The sequence below is a fragment of the Octopus bimaculoides genome, chromosome 16 (assembly GCF_046866305.1).
Source record: "Octopus bimaculoides isolate indiv1 chromosome 16, ASM4686630v1, whole genome shotgun sequence".
NCBI lineage: Eukaryota > Metazoa > Mollusca > Cephalopoda > Octopoda > Octopodidae > Octopus > Octopus bimaculoides.
The window spans coordinates 58459899-58475575 of record NC_142943.1 but is presented as its reverse complement, the minus strand read 5'-3'; the positions used below and the strand labels follow the sequence as shown (position 1 = coordinate 58475575).

The 15677-nt window shown below is 36.2% G+C and overlaps 1 protein-coding gene across 18 annotated transcripts in view; it reads right to left on the bottom strand.

The window, feature by feature from the left end:
• The window catches only part of LOC106877886 (protein furry), a 157959-nt gene that overhangs the window by 28789 nt on the left and 113493 nt on the right, over nt 1-15677 (bottom strand). For all 18 annotated transcript variants that reach the window (XR_016244684.1, XR_016244683.1, XM_089364816.1 and 15 more), the window contains exons 42-52: nt 15300-15505; nt 12785-12895; nt 9704-9803; nt 9078-9175; nt 8355-8522; nt 7506-7646; nt 5901-6075; nt 4852-5033; nt 4271-4345; nt 1880-1970; nt 1492-1583 (exon numbers count right to left, since the gene is read on the bottom strand). Coding sequence is in view for 16 of the 18 variants with exons in the window: in XM_089364816.1 (XP_089220942.1) it covers nt 1492-1583; nt 1880-1970; nt 4271-4345; nt 4852-5033; nt 5901-6075; nt 7506-7646; nt 8355-8522; nt 9078-9175; nt 9704-9803; nt 12785-12895; nt 15300-15505 (1439 nt within the window). In the remaining 2 variants the exon portion in view is untranslated. The remainder of the gene's footprint in view (nt 1-1491; nt 1584-1879; nt 1971-4270; nt 4346-4851; nt 5034-5900; nt 6076-7505; nt 7647-8354; nt 8523-9077; nt 9176-9703; nt 9804-12784; nt 12896-15299; nt 15506-15677) is intronic.

Sequence of the window (15677 nt, the reverse complement as noted above, 5' to 3'; positions counted from 1 at the left end):
AGTAAAATAATAAAATAATAAATATTAAAATAATAAATATTAAAATAATAAATTATTTTAATATTTATTACTCGGTCTTTTTAGTGTATTTACTTATTAAATTTTTCTATATGTGACTGTGAATTTTCATGGATGAATTCAGGAATTGTGGTTTTTTTCTCTAAATTATTTATTTATATATATATATATATATATATATATATATATAGATATATATAATACATAAAATCAAAAATCAAAATGTTAAATAAAAATATATAAAATAAAAAAAGAAGTGGGTAACAAAAATGAAAATGACTGTATGAAAAATCCTAAAGTACATCAGGTGCGGCTGATAGTTCAGTACAGATATTTAAAAGGACTTCAAAGAATTGGTTGTTAACTCAAATGAAAATTAAGAGACTTATCAAATAATCGCAGAGATCTACTATATGTCTCTACTTGGTGGGAGGGAATCAAAATGTGTAGAATATTGTAACAAGGTAAATTTTGAAACTACTTAAATATTCTAAAATGTCTGAAAGGAGTGAGGTGTTGTTAATAAGATTATCATTTTCCCCAATTGTCAACTTTGTGGTTTTTAGATGAAAGTTGTTTCCCTCCACCTATACTTCCGTTTACTCTACCTTTGGATTGTTTTCTTCTTCACTCATCATCAGATATCTTTTATCTGTTATGGTAAAACAGTCTTCAACTTTTTCTACACACCTGACACACTAAACTACTATAGGCACATTGCCTGAAATTTTGGTAGGAGGGGTTAGTCAATAACATCAAACCAGTGTGCAGCTGATACTTATTTCATTCAACCCGAAAGTATGAAATGCAAAGTCGACCCCAGTGGAATTTGAACTCAGAATGTAAAGACAGATGAAATGCTACAAAGCATTTTGTCTAGGATGCTGACAATTCTCTCAGCTCATCATATTATGATAATAATGATGATGAACCTTCTAATTTAGGCACAAAGCTGGAAATGTTGGGTATTGGGGTTAGTTAATGACATCAACCCCAGCATTTGACTGAGGTTTTATTTTATCAACCCCAATGAAATGGAAGTTGGAATCAGTAGGATTTGAACTCAGAACATAAAAAGTCAGAAGAAATATTGCAAAGCATTTTTTCCTAAAGCTCTGACATTTTTGCCAAACCACTGCCCTACTATACATTAATAACAAAAATACTAATAATGATGGTGGTGATGATGATGATGGTGGTGGTTTCTGATATAGAGACAATGTTACAAACTTTGAGTGAGAGTACGGTTGATTATATCCCCACTCTCGGGACACGACTAGTATTTATTTTCATTGACCCTGAAAGAATAAAAAGCAATGTTAACATCCATGAGATTTGAACTCACCACATAAAGGACCATTACAACAAAATAATTAATTAGGTGCTCTACCGTTCTGACTTTCAAGTAACAATCTCAGCTGAAAAAACAAATAATAAAGTACTATTGTTTTAATTAGAAAAATCTTGACTCACCTCAACTTCTTCAAGTTCATTATCAAGGAAATCGAATCCTTTAAATGTTAACATCAACTCTTTACCATTAGGGTCACCAAGGAATATATCATCTGAAATGTAAAAACATATGTCAAATTGTATTACTGAAACCTATTTGAAACGCTCAAAAATAATAATAACATGGTGGTACAGCAGGTGATGCAGTATGAATTTTAAACATACACACACACACACACACACACACACAGAGAGAAAATCTGCCTTTTATAGTATAGATAAGACTTATATAAAAAAAATAAAAACTGAGATCAACATGTTGAACTAAACCCTTCAAGGTGGTGCCCCAGTATGGCCAGAGTCTAATAAGTGAAACAAGCAAAAGGTGAAAAAATGAAAGATTACATACTTGAGGAATTGACAGAGGCTGTAGAGTTTTCTTGACTCGATGCCAAACTGTTTTGTTGTTGTGGAATATCACTTGATTGACTAAATATCACCTGGAAAAAATAAAAACAACAATAATAATAATCCTTTCTACTGAAATTTTGGGGGAAGGGTCTAATTGATTATATCGATTCCAGTATGCAATTGGTAATTATTTCATCGATCCTGAAAGGATGAGAGGTAAAGTCAACCTCAGCCGAATTTGAACACAGAATGTGAAGACATGAAATACAGCTAAGCATTTCGTCTGGCATGCTAACAATTCTGCCTTAACAACAACAACAATAATAATAATAATAATAATAATAATAATAATAATAACGATTTCTAACATGTGCAGGGGTGGGTGGGGGTGTGGACACAAAGGCAAGGAATGCCAAAGAATCTTAGATGAGAATGGAATTGTAATAGAGGAGGAGGAGATTGCATGAACTCCAGTACTTGACTGGCGCTTACTTTATTGATAAAATAAGTACCAGCTAAGTAAGAAGTGGAGGAGCATGGCTTAGTGGTTAGGATGTTGGACTCATGATTGTAAGATTGTGGTTTTGATTTCTGGACTGGATGATATATTGAGTTCTTGAGCAAGACACTTTGTTTCACACTGCTCCAGTCCATTCAGCTGGTAGAAATGAGTAATCCCACAATGAATTGGCATCTGTCTCATCCAGGAAGAAATATATACACCAGAGACACTGGGAAAGTGGCCTTATGTCCCTTATGGAATAATGTAGACTAGCCAAGTAAGAAGTATACTCTCTGTCAGTTACAGAACATATCTTAAATGTCTTGCTTCTAGTTTTGTTTAGAATCTGATTTAGCAGAAATCCACAAGATTGTTCATCGTCTTCCCAAAAAACAATTATGACTACTTTATTGAATTCAATATCTCTACCGCCTATCAATATGCTTATAAATCAACAAAGAGCACAGCACCTATGACTTTTAGAAACATTTTTTGCTCATAGAGAATTATCAAAGCATGGAATAAACCAACCACATCAGTTGTTAGTTGTCCATGCTCATTGAAACTTGTCAAAACTATTCCTGATGTGCCTATCGATCTTTTCCTCGTTATTCCTCTTTTGGTCTCCACTTTTCTGGGGATTTTTGGTGTTATATTCTGTGTACTGTGCATGCATTTCTTTTACTTGACTTATTGCTGCTATCTGTCTCCTCTTTTCTGATGAGTAATAGAGCACTTGAGTTCTGTATACAATAAGATATTTTTCTTCTTATTATTATGAAGGCAGTAAGCTGGCAGAATCATTAGCTCGCTGGACAAAATGTTTAGTAATATTTCGTTCGTCCTAGATTCTGAGTTCAAATTCCGCTGAAGATGACTTTGCCTTTCATCCTTTCAGGCTCGATGAAATAAGTACCAGTTATGTACTGGGGTTGATGTAATCAACAAGCCCCCTCCTCCAAGTTGCAGGCCTTGTGCCTATATTAGAAAGGATTATTATGAAGCAGTGAGCTGGCAGAACTGTAAGCATGCTGGGAAAAATGCTTAGTGGCATTTCATCCATCTTTACTATGTTCTGAGTTCAAATTCTGTGAAATTTGACTTTGCCTTGCATCCTTCCAATGTAAGTGCCCAATACATCCTTCCAATGTAAGTGCCCAATACATCCTTCTAAATAAGTACCCATTGAGCACTGGGATTGATATAATCAACTAGTCCCCTTCTCTGCAACATCTCAGGTCTTATGTCTATATTAGAAAATATTATTATTATTGTAATTATAACACAAGGTTGAAAGGCAGCTGAAAGGTGCAAAGTCACAAATTTATAAGTGGAATGGTATAATCAATTGAGCTGGCTCTCAATGTATTACTGGTACTTATTTTATCAACTGCAATTGACCAGGGCAGACACTATTTGAGCTCAGAGCATAATGGATTGTAGCCCAATACCACAAAGCATTTGTGTCTAGGTCTCTACAAATTGTACCAATCCTCTTCCCTCTCTTATTCCTTAAAAATCACAAAAGCTGTTCAACATTAAGAAAATAATCATGTGAATAGAACATTGCAGGAAAGAATTACAAGACAGATTCTTCCAGCTGAGCCAACAAGCAGGTGACTTAGAGGTTGGCCAAGAATGAGATGGTTGGATAGTATCCATAGTTTCAGTTGGTCATGTTTGGGAATTCAGTCAGAAAATATAATGAAGGTTGCTTCTGACAGGACCCAATGGAGGATGTTCCCGAGGACCTTATCTCTATGACCTTGTCAGGAATAGTGGGCAGAGAAAATGGATGGACAGAAGGATGGAATAAATGAACAGAGAAACTAAAAGAGAAATTTTTGTTAACTTTTAGAAGAAATACAGAAATATAGCAATACTCACAGACATGCTTTTCAAGAGACCAACTCTTTGACCAAAGCTGGTTAATAGATTGATGAGCCGTTCTCGAGTTTTAGCCTGTGGAAATGAGACAATGAGAGAAAGATATTATGTTCAAGGATAACCATTACAATAACAAAATAAGCTACAATAGCTAACACAAACACAACAAAGTCACAATAGCAACTACAAGAACAACTACAACTGTAACTGTTAGAATAACAGTGACTGCCTGCCTACAGTAGATGCAACAACAGTGGTCACAACAAACACAATGTTAACAGCAACTACAATACCTCTAAAACAGCCTAGTAACATTACATCACAACAACCATACCACCACCAATATGTTAGCCTGGTTCTAAGCTTGTTATAGCCTGGAATGGTAGTGGGGATTAGCTCCTACTACTTAGAAAATATTCTCATAAGGTGTGCATCTCAAATAGCCTCTGACTAATTACTGCATAAGACACGAAAATGAACACATAAATCATTATGACCAACTAAAGCTAGACTGAACCAAAAAATGCAGTGGAAATGGAGGGAAGAATGGATGGACTGTCCGAGTAGTAGTGTGTACTTACCCTAGAGAGATGTGGTGTCTTCCAAGAGGACAGCCACTGGACATTTGTAGACTGTTTGCGAGTGATGGCCAGAAGACTAACCATTTTGTCTTCCTCGCTGTGATGGATGAGGTCAGCATTCATGTATTTCTGACCAATCAAAGGCATTCTAGATAGATCTACACTGACATCTAGTGTTCGACCTGCAATAAATTAACGAGAGAAAGGGATCAATCAGAATAAGCTTAGTAGTAGTAGTAATAATAGCTCCAGAGATAGTGATGATGCTTATGATGATAATAATAATAATAATAATAATAATGATGATAATGATAATTTATTCTTTTATTGGCTACAAGGGCTAATATAAACAAACATAAAAGGTCATACAATAACATTAAAAGACAAAAAAAAAACCCAGACAATACAATGAGTTTTCACATTTGTGTATACAGTTACAATTAAATTTGAACAAGTATATCTCCCAACGGGGAAGTGCTTTAAAGATTACTTATGGAAAAACCCATGAAAGCCACAGGTGACTGACCAACAGGGCAAGAGCCCTTCTTTTATTTCTTCACAGGTGTATACTTAGAATTGGTCCTTTCACACTGACTATTCTTCCAGCATTCACCCATCTTTCAATAAACTTGCTAGAAGACAACACTTCTCTCTCGCCCCCCCCCCCCTCACTTACCTCTTTAAGTGAAACTTGAAGAAGTTGATGAGGATTTGGCCAAATAGGAAAGTGTCTGACTTTAGCCCTTTCAAATGAGTCCATCATACTACCTCGCTACAGCTATCAGACAAATATAAATTGCCTGCCCCTCCTGGCCAAAGGAGGGCGGCAGGACAATCTTCACTATGAATTCAGCTGATAGCTGGATCTGTCCTATACACGAAAGCTAGTGTTTGACATAAACCCACAGGCCAGCAATGCTCAGGCACTGGATGGGAGTGTGCAGAACAGTTTCGTCACACTGCACGCACCTCTTATACACCTTTGCAAAAAGAGACAAAAATAGTTAAAGGGGGTGGGTCTCCAGAAAATGTAGAAGAAGCAGACAAACCTGGCAGTTCTTTCTTAATATAGGCTCCACTGTTGGGGAAAGAAGTGCGAGGTGAGAAATTGCTGAGATCTGTGGAAGTAACACAGGTTTGGTGGGGTTGTGGAGCAGCTGCAAGGGTGGAGGAACGGTTGACGGCGAGTTTCAGGATTTTCAACGCTTCCTTCCAATAGGTACCCTGAAAGAAGAAAACAAAGATAGAAAATAAAGTATAACCACCAGCACCACCACCACCATCATCATCAACGACTAGAGTAACTGAACTGGCAGATTCAGAAGCACACTGGAACAAAAAATAAAAAAAAAAACTTTGTTGTATTTCTTCCAGCTCTTTACGTTCTGAGTTCAAACCTTGTTGAGGTCAACTTTAATGTTCATTCCTTTGACTTTAGTTAAACATAAAGTACCAGTCATATACTGGAGTTCATGTACTTGACTAATCTCTTCCCCTCACGAAAAATTGCTGGCCTTGTGCTAAAAGTAGAAACCACTCCAGCCATGACCATCACCATTGTCTTGATCATCGTCATGAATATGGACATCATAATTCTCTCTCTTTCTCCACACAATCTATGCACACACAGACATATATATATCATTATCATCATCATCGTTTAACGTCTGCTTTCCATGCTAGCATGGGTTGGACGGTTCGACCAGGGTCTGGGAAGCCAGGAGGCTGCACCAGGCTCCAGTCTGATCTGGCAGTGTTTCTACAGCTGAATGCCCTTCCTAATGCCAACAATGCCCGGAGAGAAAGAGAGAAAGAGAGAGAGGGAGAGGAGGCACTATTGTTACAAAAAAGCTTCTAATGCTGTTAGAAAGATCATGTTGCAAAATTTTGACAAACTATAGGGCTAAGAGATCACTAAACACATCGATAAAACCTTACTACATTAAGCAATGTGTTTTTAATTGATATCCATAGTCAAGTTGAGACGATACACTGTTCAAGTAAAGACTAGAGACGGCTTATCTAAAAGAAAACAAGGGAGGCAACTCAATATTAAAAGCAAGTGTTGCTGGCCATTCTCCCTGGCAACACCTTTGCAGTTATGTACACGAAGTGGAAGATGATGATGATGATGATGATCTGATCTTTAATACTTTTAATGTTTTTTTTCTTTCTTTTCTTCTTGTAAAAATATGTTGCTAAATAAAAATTTCTAATATCAGCAAAAGAGAAAATAACATTTTATTTCAATGAGAGTTAATATTTTTTCTCTCAGTCCCTAGAACTCAAAAGACCAGTGAACCATTTTCCATGGTGTCTAAGTGACAAGAGCAGACAGAGAGTATTAAGGGCTCTCGGGCATAATTGTTTACCGGGCCCCTTAGCATTGATATCATAGAGAGTTAAAATGTGGAGTGTGGGCTCCTCAGAGCTCCAGGTCCTCAGGCAGTGCCCAACTGACAGATGGCTCAGTCCATCCCTGCTAAGTGACCAAGATTGCAACAATTACTCTGGATGGGATGATTTTCCATTGAATAATGAATTGATCTAGAGTTGAAATCAATTACGATTGGAAACAAGCAATATGATGACGAGAAGGATAAGCTGATCCTTGATGGTTTGAAAACAGCAAAATTGTAGCAGTTAACACTTACGTTAGATAGTTTAGCAACAGGACAGAAGAGGCGTTGGTTTATTGTTGATTGAGAAATAGTTTTGAAGTCAATGTAATGAACAAGGCAATGTAGAATTTGTAAAATTGCAGGCTGGAATGTGGTTGGACCTTTCTCTAGAATCTAGAAAAGAAGAAAAATAAATGTCTGAAGTCAATATTTTATACCTTCTACTTGTTTTAGTCATCAGACTATGGCCATGCTGGGGCACCACCTTAAAGAATTTTTAGTTGAATGAATCGACTATCAGTACTTATTATTTGTTTTTTGGTAAGCACGGTACTTATTCTATTGGTCCCTTATGCTGAATTTCTGGTTGTCAAGTGGGAGTGAAACAGACACAAAGACACACACACATGTATATATATGATGGGCTTCTTTCAGTTTCTATCTACCAAATCCACACACAAGTCTTTGGTCAGCCTGAGGCTATAGCAGAAGACACTTACTCAAGGTGCTATGCAGTATTATTATTATTATTATTATTATTATTATTATTATTATTATTATTATTATTATTATTATTATTATCATCATTATTATTATTATTAAAGCAGTGAGCTGGCAGAATTGTTAGCATGCCGGCAAAATGCAGTGTGCATTTCATTTGTCTTTCCGTTCCGAGTTCAAATTCCACTGAGGTCAACTTTATTCTTCAGTTGAGCACTGGTGTCAATATAATTGACTTAGCCCTTCCTTCAAAATTGCTGGCCTTGTGTCAAAATTTGAAACAATTATTATTATTATTATTATTATTATTATTACTATTATTACTATTATTATTATCATTATTATTATTACTATTATTATTATTATTATTATTATTATTACCTCAACAAGAAGAGTCACCATACTCAAGCTGGCTGACAAGTAGACATCAAGTAGGTATTTGACCACACATTTTGTCCACTGGAGGCTATCTTTGTTAAAGGTTCCACGGCTGTAGAGGGACATCACTGTTGCTAGATTGTCCAATCTCTCAGACTGTTGTGCGCACATCTGAAATACAACAGACAGAATATATTTATGAAGGATTAAACATGAGCAAACTTCTTAACAGCACAGGCATGCCCGCACCTATTAAAAAAATGACAGCTTTTCCCGTCTTATAAGGATAAAATATCAAATCTTTCTGCTGTTTTCGCAGCTATACTGCTTTTGAAATATTATTTTCTTGTCTGTGAAATACAAAACACATCCAATGCTTCCAAAGTTTGTTTGCAAAATGTTGTCGCATTCCAAAAGCTACTATTAATTAGCATTTAATTTGACAGTGATTGTTGTCAGTGGGCCGTTTAGCTTAATGGTATAGTACTCAGCTGGTATCTGAGGGGTAAATGGTTCTAGTCCTGTAGCTATCTGCTGACAACACTTTCTATCTTAGAAGCATAATATATCCAATCTTTCTGCCGTTTTCACAGTTATCCTGCATTTGAAATATTACTCTCTTGTCTGTAAAATTCTGAGGTTGATTTAACTGACTACATGCAGCTTCAATTTTCTCTGAAAAAATTTAGTTTCTCACCTAAAAAACAAAGCAATTATTTTACTTACTTTACTGATATTTTCAGCAGCTTGTCGGCATTTTTTGCTAGGATCTTCATAATGGTGTACCAGATATGGCAACAAGGATATGACATTCAATGGGAAACCTACAAATAGAATGGTAAGAAGATTCCTGATTTTATTCATTTAAGGATGTGTTATAATGTAAGACAAATTATGATATTGTGCTCAGATAATAACTCTATAAATGAAGGAAGGAAACATTGCAGCAATTCCAAACTGAAGTGCAAAACACCCCCTGCTGGAGCCTTGTGGAGCTTTAGGTGTTTTCGCTCAATAAACACACACAACGCCCAGTCTGGGAATCGAAACCGCGATCCTCCGACCACGAGTCCGCTGACCTAACCACTGGGTCATTGCGCCTCCATAGATTTCTTACTGAGTATTAAAGACTAACATACGATCATGCCTATGTATCATATTCCTCCCAGATCAAGTCTTTAAAACATATGATTAAATATTTGAACTATTCATTATTAAAATGTAATTAATTGTAGAAGTAGTTAAAAAGTCCAAATACATTTTGGAAATGAGGAACAAAAAAGAACCCAAAAAATGGAGTAAATGTGTGGTAGAATAACATGGAAATGTGCTTTGTTTGAAAAGTTACTTACCAAGGCATTTAGTAGGATCAATAACATAAACATTAATGTAGAGGGTAAGCTGAGAGAGCAGGTGGCAAGTAGGAATGGCCAGGTTGGGAGATGTGTAACCCTGTTGAACAATGAAAAGGATAACATAATATAATATAATATAATATATATATAAATTAGAAATGGAAACCAAAACAATAAATTGAACAATTAAATAATTTAATCATTAAATGATAAATTCAATTTCATTATTTTATACAATCAAATGACACATCTCATAAATTACAGCTAATTGTTATTGATATAGGTAAAAAAAAAATATCAGTAAATTCTTCAGGTATTTAATATTCCTTAGGTGGTTATTTAGCACCTAGCTAAATTGTTATATATATATATAAATAGATAAATAGATAGATAGATAGATAGATAGATAGATAGATGATAAATAAATATGCCAGTGCTGCTTGATTGGCCCCCACATGCTGGTGGCACGTAAAAAGCATCCACTACACTCTTGGATTGGTTGGCATTAGGAAGGGCATCCAGCTATAGAAACCTTGCCAGATCAGATTGGAACCTGGTGCAGCCTCCTGGCTTGCCAGTCCTCAGTCAAACCATCCAACCCATGCCAGTATGGAACAGAAGAATGTCACTCTCAGAACATCCTCAGTAGATCCTGGGCAGATGAGGCCCTTTAACTCTACCTGCTCATTTAAGAGAAGTTAACTTCATAAAAATTCTGCATTTTGACAACTACATGGCTTAAGGCACTTGTTGCACCAAGCTAATACAAATTTGAAAGATGAGAATGTGGGATTGGCTCTGCACAAACCATGCCCATTATCTATAATATAATGACTGAAGAAGTGTGGGGCTGTGTCCAGTTTATTATTTTTTTTGCCATGTTATTAAAAAAAGTCATATTACTTTGAAGAAATTATAAATGAATATTAAAAAATGTTTAAACTATAAAGTTTATTTGCATATTAAACATAAATTATAATGCTTAATATTACAAGATTCACTTCTGTTTTAAATGTCAACTTCTGTTTGAATTCCATATGTAAACAGATAGTTATTTTTTTCCACATTCATAAAAAATGTAATAAAGTGAAAGAAAAAAAAAAACAAGTGAGTAAATTATTTCTAATCATATTACATAATGCAAAAAACAACAATCCCTATTTATAGAATTAAGTTTTCAAATCATGTTAGACTGCGGTCATGCTGGAGTACCACCTTGAAACTATTTAGTCAATAATATCATCTCTATTACTTATTCTTCAAGCTTGTTACTTATTTTATCAATCCAAGTTGTTTATAAAACTTTTAACCCAGATAAATGAAAATGGTGTCTACAAAGAAATTCTACAATGATGTGAAACAGTCATTACTTTCTTTTAGTTGAAATATATTTATGATTTTTTTTAATTGCTAGGAAAGGGACACTAGAAACACTTAAGAAGTCTATAAGTGAATACAGGAAAACAACAATATAGCGAAACTCAACTCTTCATATTGGTAAATGTAATTCATTAATTCCCACCAGCATATCTATTTTCAAATTCACTCAAGAGAAGAGTCATGAACATTTTCCCTTGACAATCTCATCTCTTTTCCACTTTTCCTTATCATCTTTTTAAAATGTATCATGGATTATTTTACTATTTACAGAATAAACTATAACAGAGTCTTTGTTCAATTCATGAGCATATTGTCAATTTACTTTATAATTTATGCATCATATTTATATGTATATATAATATCAATATGTGCAATACTTATGCTAGCAGAAAACCGCCCGGGGGGTGGGGTTTTTTTCCCGTTAGTGATAATAATATTCATTGTGTAGGCTGCATTGTTGCTGGTGTTTTGACAATGCAGCCACACTTTCACCAGATGTCCAGTGGTGATACAGAAAGAAATGACGGGGACAGGTGGAGGACATTACTGGAAGTCTTCAGGTTTGACCCTGCACACAGGTGGCCATAAGGTGATGGTCACTTTCCACATTCGCTGGACCTTCATTTAACAAAGTGATGAGTGAGATCAACAATAACAACATATATATATATATATAGAGAGAGAGAGAGAGAGAGAGATTCAAGGCTTGAATATGGTACTTATGCGAAGGCACCCGAATATCGCATCCCAAAAGGATGGGTGATTAAAATCAAACAATAAGCAACACGGATTTCAAAAGTGATTGCAGTACGCACGTTTCATGCTACTTCAATTTATTTAAGTAATGCGAGCATTACCTTAAATGCAATATGAAGAGCAATCTTCAGCTGCACGAAAATGCAGAAAAAAGACATATTATAAATGTGGCAACATATCAAATCCAAGTGGGAGAGAGCATACATAAAAATCCAAATGTGAGGAAGAATATATAAGTCCATCTTGACATAGCGGAGTCTATCATGTATATGTGATTAATATAAGTATGTATTTCATTACACATGTACTATTAACCCTTCAACCATGAAATTAAAGTTCACAGTTATTGTAGTCACAATGTTAAATATCTTCCCTCCAAATAAACAGAATTGGCATTTTCTGCAAGTCACGTTTCCTTAATGAATGTAACATATTCTTTTATTTTCTCATTTGTTTCAGTCATTTGACAGCGGCCATGCTGGAGCACCACCTTTAGTTGAACAAATCGACCCCAGGACTTATACTTTGTAAGCCAAGTTCTTATTCTATCGGTCTCTCTTGCTGAACTGCTAAGTTATGGGGACGTAAAGATACCAACATCGGTTGTCAAGCGATGGTGGGGGGACGAATGCAGACACACATACATACATACATACATACATACACACACACACACACACACACACACACACACACTACAAGCTTCTTTCAGTTATGACACAAGGCCAGCAATTTCAGGTAAGTGGGTAAGTCAATTACATCGACCCTAGTTTCAAACTAGTATTGCTCCTGAAAGGATGAAAGGCAAAGTCAACCTCGGCAGAATTTTGACTCAGAATGTAACGACAGACAAAACAACACTAAGCATTTTGCCTGGCATGATAAGGATTCTGCCAGAATGCTGTCTTAGAAGCAACTCAAATATTGAAAAATGGTAAATACCTTAAAAAGCAAAGTCTGAACACCAGGAAAGTTTGTCCATTTGATTTGTTGTAGAATTTCTTCCAGTTTATCTCTGCTGTTTGTTCGATCTGGTTGTATATGTCTCAGGATCTTGAAATAAAAAACAGAAATGTGAATTAAGAATAAGATGAGGTATTACTATTCTGACTGAAAAGACATGTATGAGGAACACAAGTAAGTTCAAAATCATGTTACGTTCCAAGACTGAGTCTTGGAAAGAATATCTGATATCCATTTAGAAATATGGAGATCAGGGTATTATATTATGGAGATCAGGGTATTATATTATGGAGATCAGGGTATTATATTATGGAGATCAGGGTATTAGATTATGGAGATCAGGGTATTAGATTATGGAGATCAGGGTATTAGATTATGGAGATCAGGGTATTATATTATGGAGATCAGGGTATTATATTATGGAGATCAGGGTATTATATTATGGATGACAATAACAGTGACACTGCTACTGCTGCTTCTTCCACCATCGCTGCTACTATCACCACCACTGCCTCCTTCACACCACCACCATCATTACTGCCACTGCCTCCAACACTACCCCCAGCATTGTCATCAACACCATCACTACCCTCTTCAGAATATAACCCCTCTGGAATTCTCCCCCCACCTGTGTTTTTCCTGCAGTTGATGATTTACAGGTGTTCAAATTAAAATACCAGTCATGTCAATTCCATCAGATTTTTAAAAATTATTTTTGTTGGAATGGGGGGAAAGACTGTGGGTATTTTAACTCCAGGTGGAGCATAGGATGCCAACAAGAGATCTTCAACAAGAGATCGTTAGCAGCATCGCCTTACTGGCACTTGTGCTGGTGGCACGTGAAAAAATATTTGAGTGAGGTCATTGCCAGTGCTGGTGGACTGGCTCCTGTGCAGGTGGCACGTAACAAACACCATTTGAGCATGGCCGTTGCCAGTACCATCTGATTGGCCCTCGTGCCGTTGGCATCTAAAAGCACCTACTACACTCTTGGAATGGTTGGCATTAGGAAGGGCATCCAGCTGTAGAAACTCTGCCAGATCAGATTGGAGCCTGGTGCAGTCCTCAGTCCTCAGTCAAATCGTCCAACCCATGCCAGCATGGAAAGCGGATGTTAAACGATGACGATGATGATTTATATATAAAACTAGCAGTATAACCCGGCGCTGCTCGGGATTAAGCTAGGATTATTAAATGATTAAGTCCTTTATTTCAAACCAAAATAAGTAACATCGACATCAGATTTGAGCGAAATCCGTTGAAATTGGTTTGGCTGAAAATGGTTTGCTGGCAATTTGATTGGGAAATCCCATAAGGAATCAGTTTATTGGTTATTTTCACTTATTGACTCTTTTTTTAAATGTTGCATTAGAGATCTGCATAGGAGAAGGTTGATCTGAAGGTTTGCATTGGGGATCTGGATTGGAGTAACTTAGGAAAGCTTACCAACAACCTTAACCAAAAAATAAGGAGCCTGTCCCTTCTATGTTAACTCTAACCCTAACCCTAAAACCGTAACCCTAACCCTAATCCTAACCGTAACACCCTAGTGGAAATCGTGCGGGTGTTAATCTGAAAAATTACCAAACCCTTTTTGTGGTCCGAAAAACGGGTTAGGGGGTGGGGTGACTGACAAATTGTTACATACGTTTTTGTTTCATAGTTGTGAAATATAAACAAAACTCTTTCGCTCCCAAAGTAGTATATGTGCGTATGTGTGAGAGTGATAGGGGGGGGGGAGAAAGATGAACGATTTAAAATAAATATATTTGAATTGTTGTGTGAGAAAGTATATATAATCCTATTATAGAATATAGTGTCTTTCAAAAACATCTTATATTTGAAAGTATATCTCGTTTAAGAAAAAAAATGCATTTTACTCTGTCTTCCTTAGCTACATTTTCTTTCGTAATACGCGTTGTCTCCCTCTTCCACTTGTTCGTTCCTTTTTTTTTTTTTGTTAGACGCTGTCTTGGTGAGAGAAATTTTTTTTCCTTAGCCGCTTTGTCTCCCTCTTCCACTTTTTCATTTTTTTTTTTCAGACGCTTGGCAAACACTCTGTTTCTCCCCTTGTCACAAACACACTATTTCTTTCTTTCTCTCTCTCTCTTTCTTTCTTTCTCCCTCTCTCTCTTTCTCCCTCTCTTTCTTTCTTTCTCTTGCTCTCTTTCTCCTTCAGCGCGTACGCACAGATTTGACTTCACCATGTCAACAAACTTCAAAATTGGTAAAAGTTTATCGATTTTTACAGCTATACGCGGGTGCCTCTGTGAGAAAAAGTTGACAAGAACACAGATAGGGTCATGAACAATGTCCTCCTAAAATTGGAGCGACATGCGTGCTAATTTGTGGACGTGCATAACCCACATCACGTACACACACACACAAACATCTTGTGTTTTATAGATATTGATACTACAATTAACCATCATTTTTGATAGCAAGGGGCCAGCTAGTTAAAATAAGAATTAACAATCGTTTTGTAGTTATTTACCTTCTCCAAGAGTCGAATGGCCATGTAGAATTCATACTCATAGTCAGATTCAAACATGGATATTGCCAGCCAAAATATCTGTGTGACAAGAGTGAACTTATTCTCGGCATTGGTTTGGTCAAAAGCTTTCAAAGAATTAGCAGTCGAATGGGAATTCATTGCAGGATGTTGGTTGTCAGCATCTGATACAGCCCGAACTCTTGCTTCTGTTAAAGAATAACAACATTAAATCATTGATTATTATTGTCTTTTTGCATTTATACAAGACTAGTGAAGTCTTTTGGCTGAGTGGTTAGGGCAGGGCAGGGCTGGCCAACTTGAGGCCCGCAGGCCGCAGACTTTTATCGTGCAATCCACTTGATACTTTCTTGAAATAGG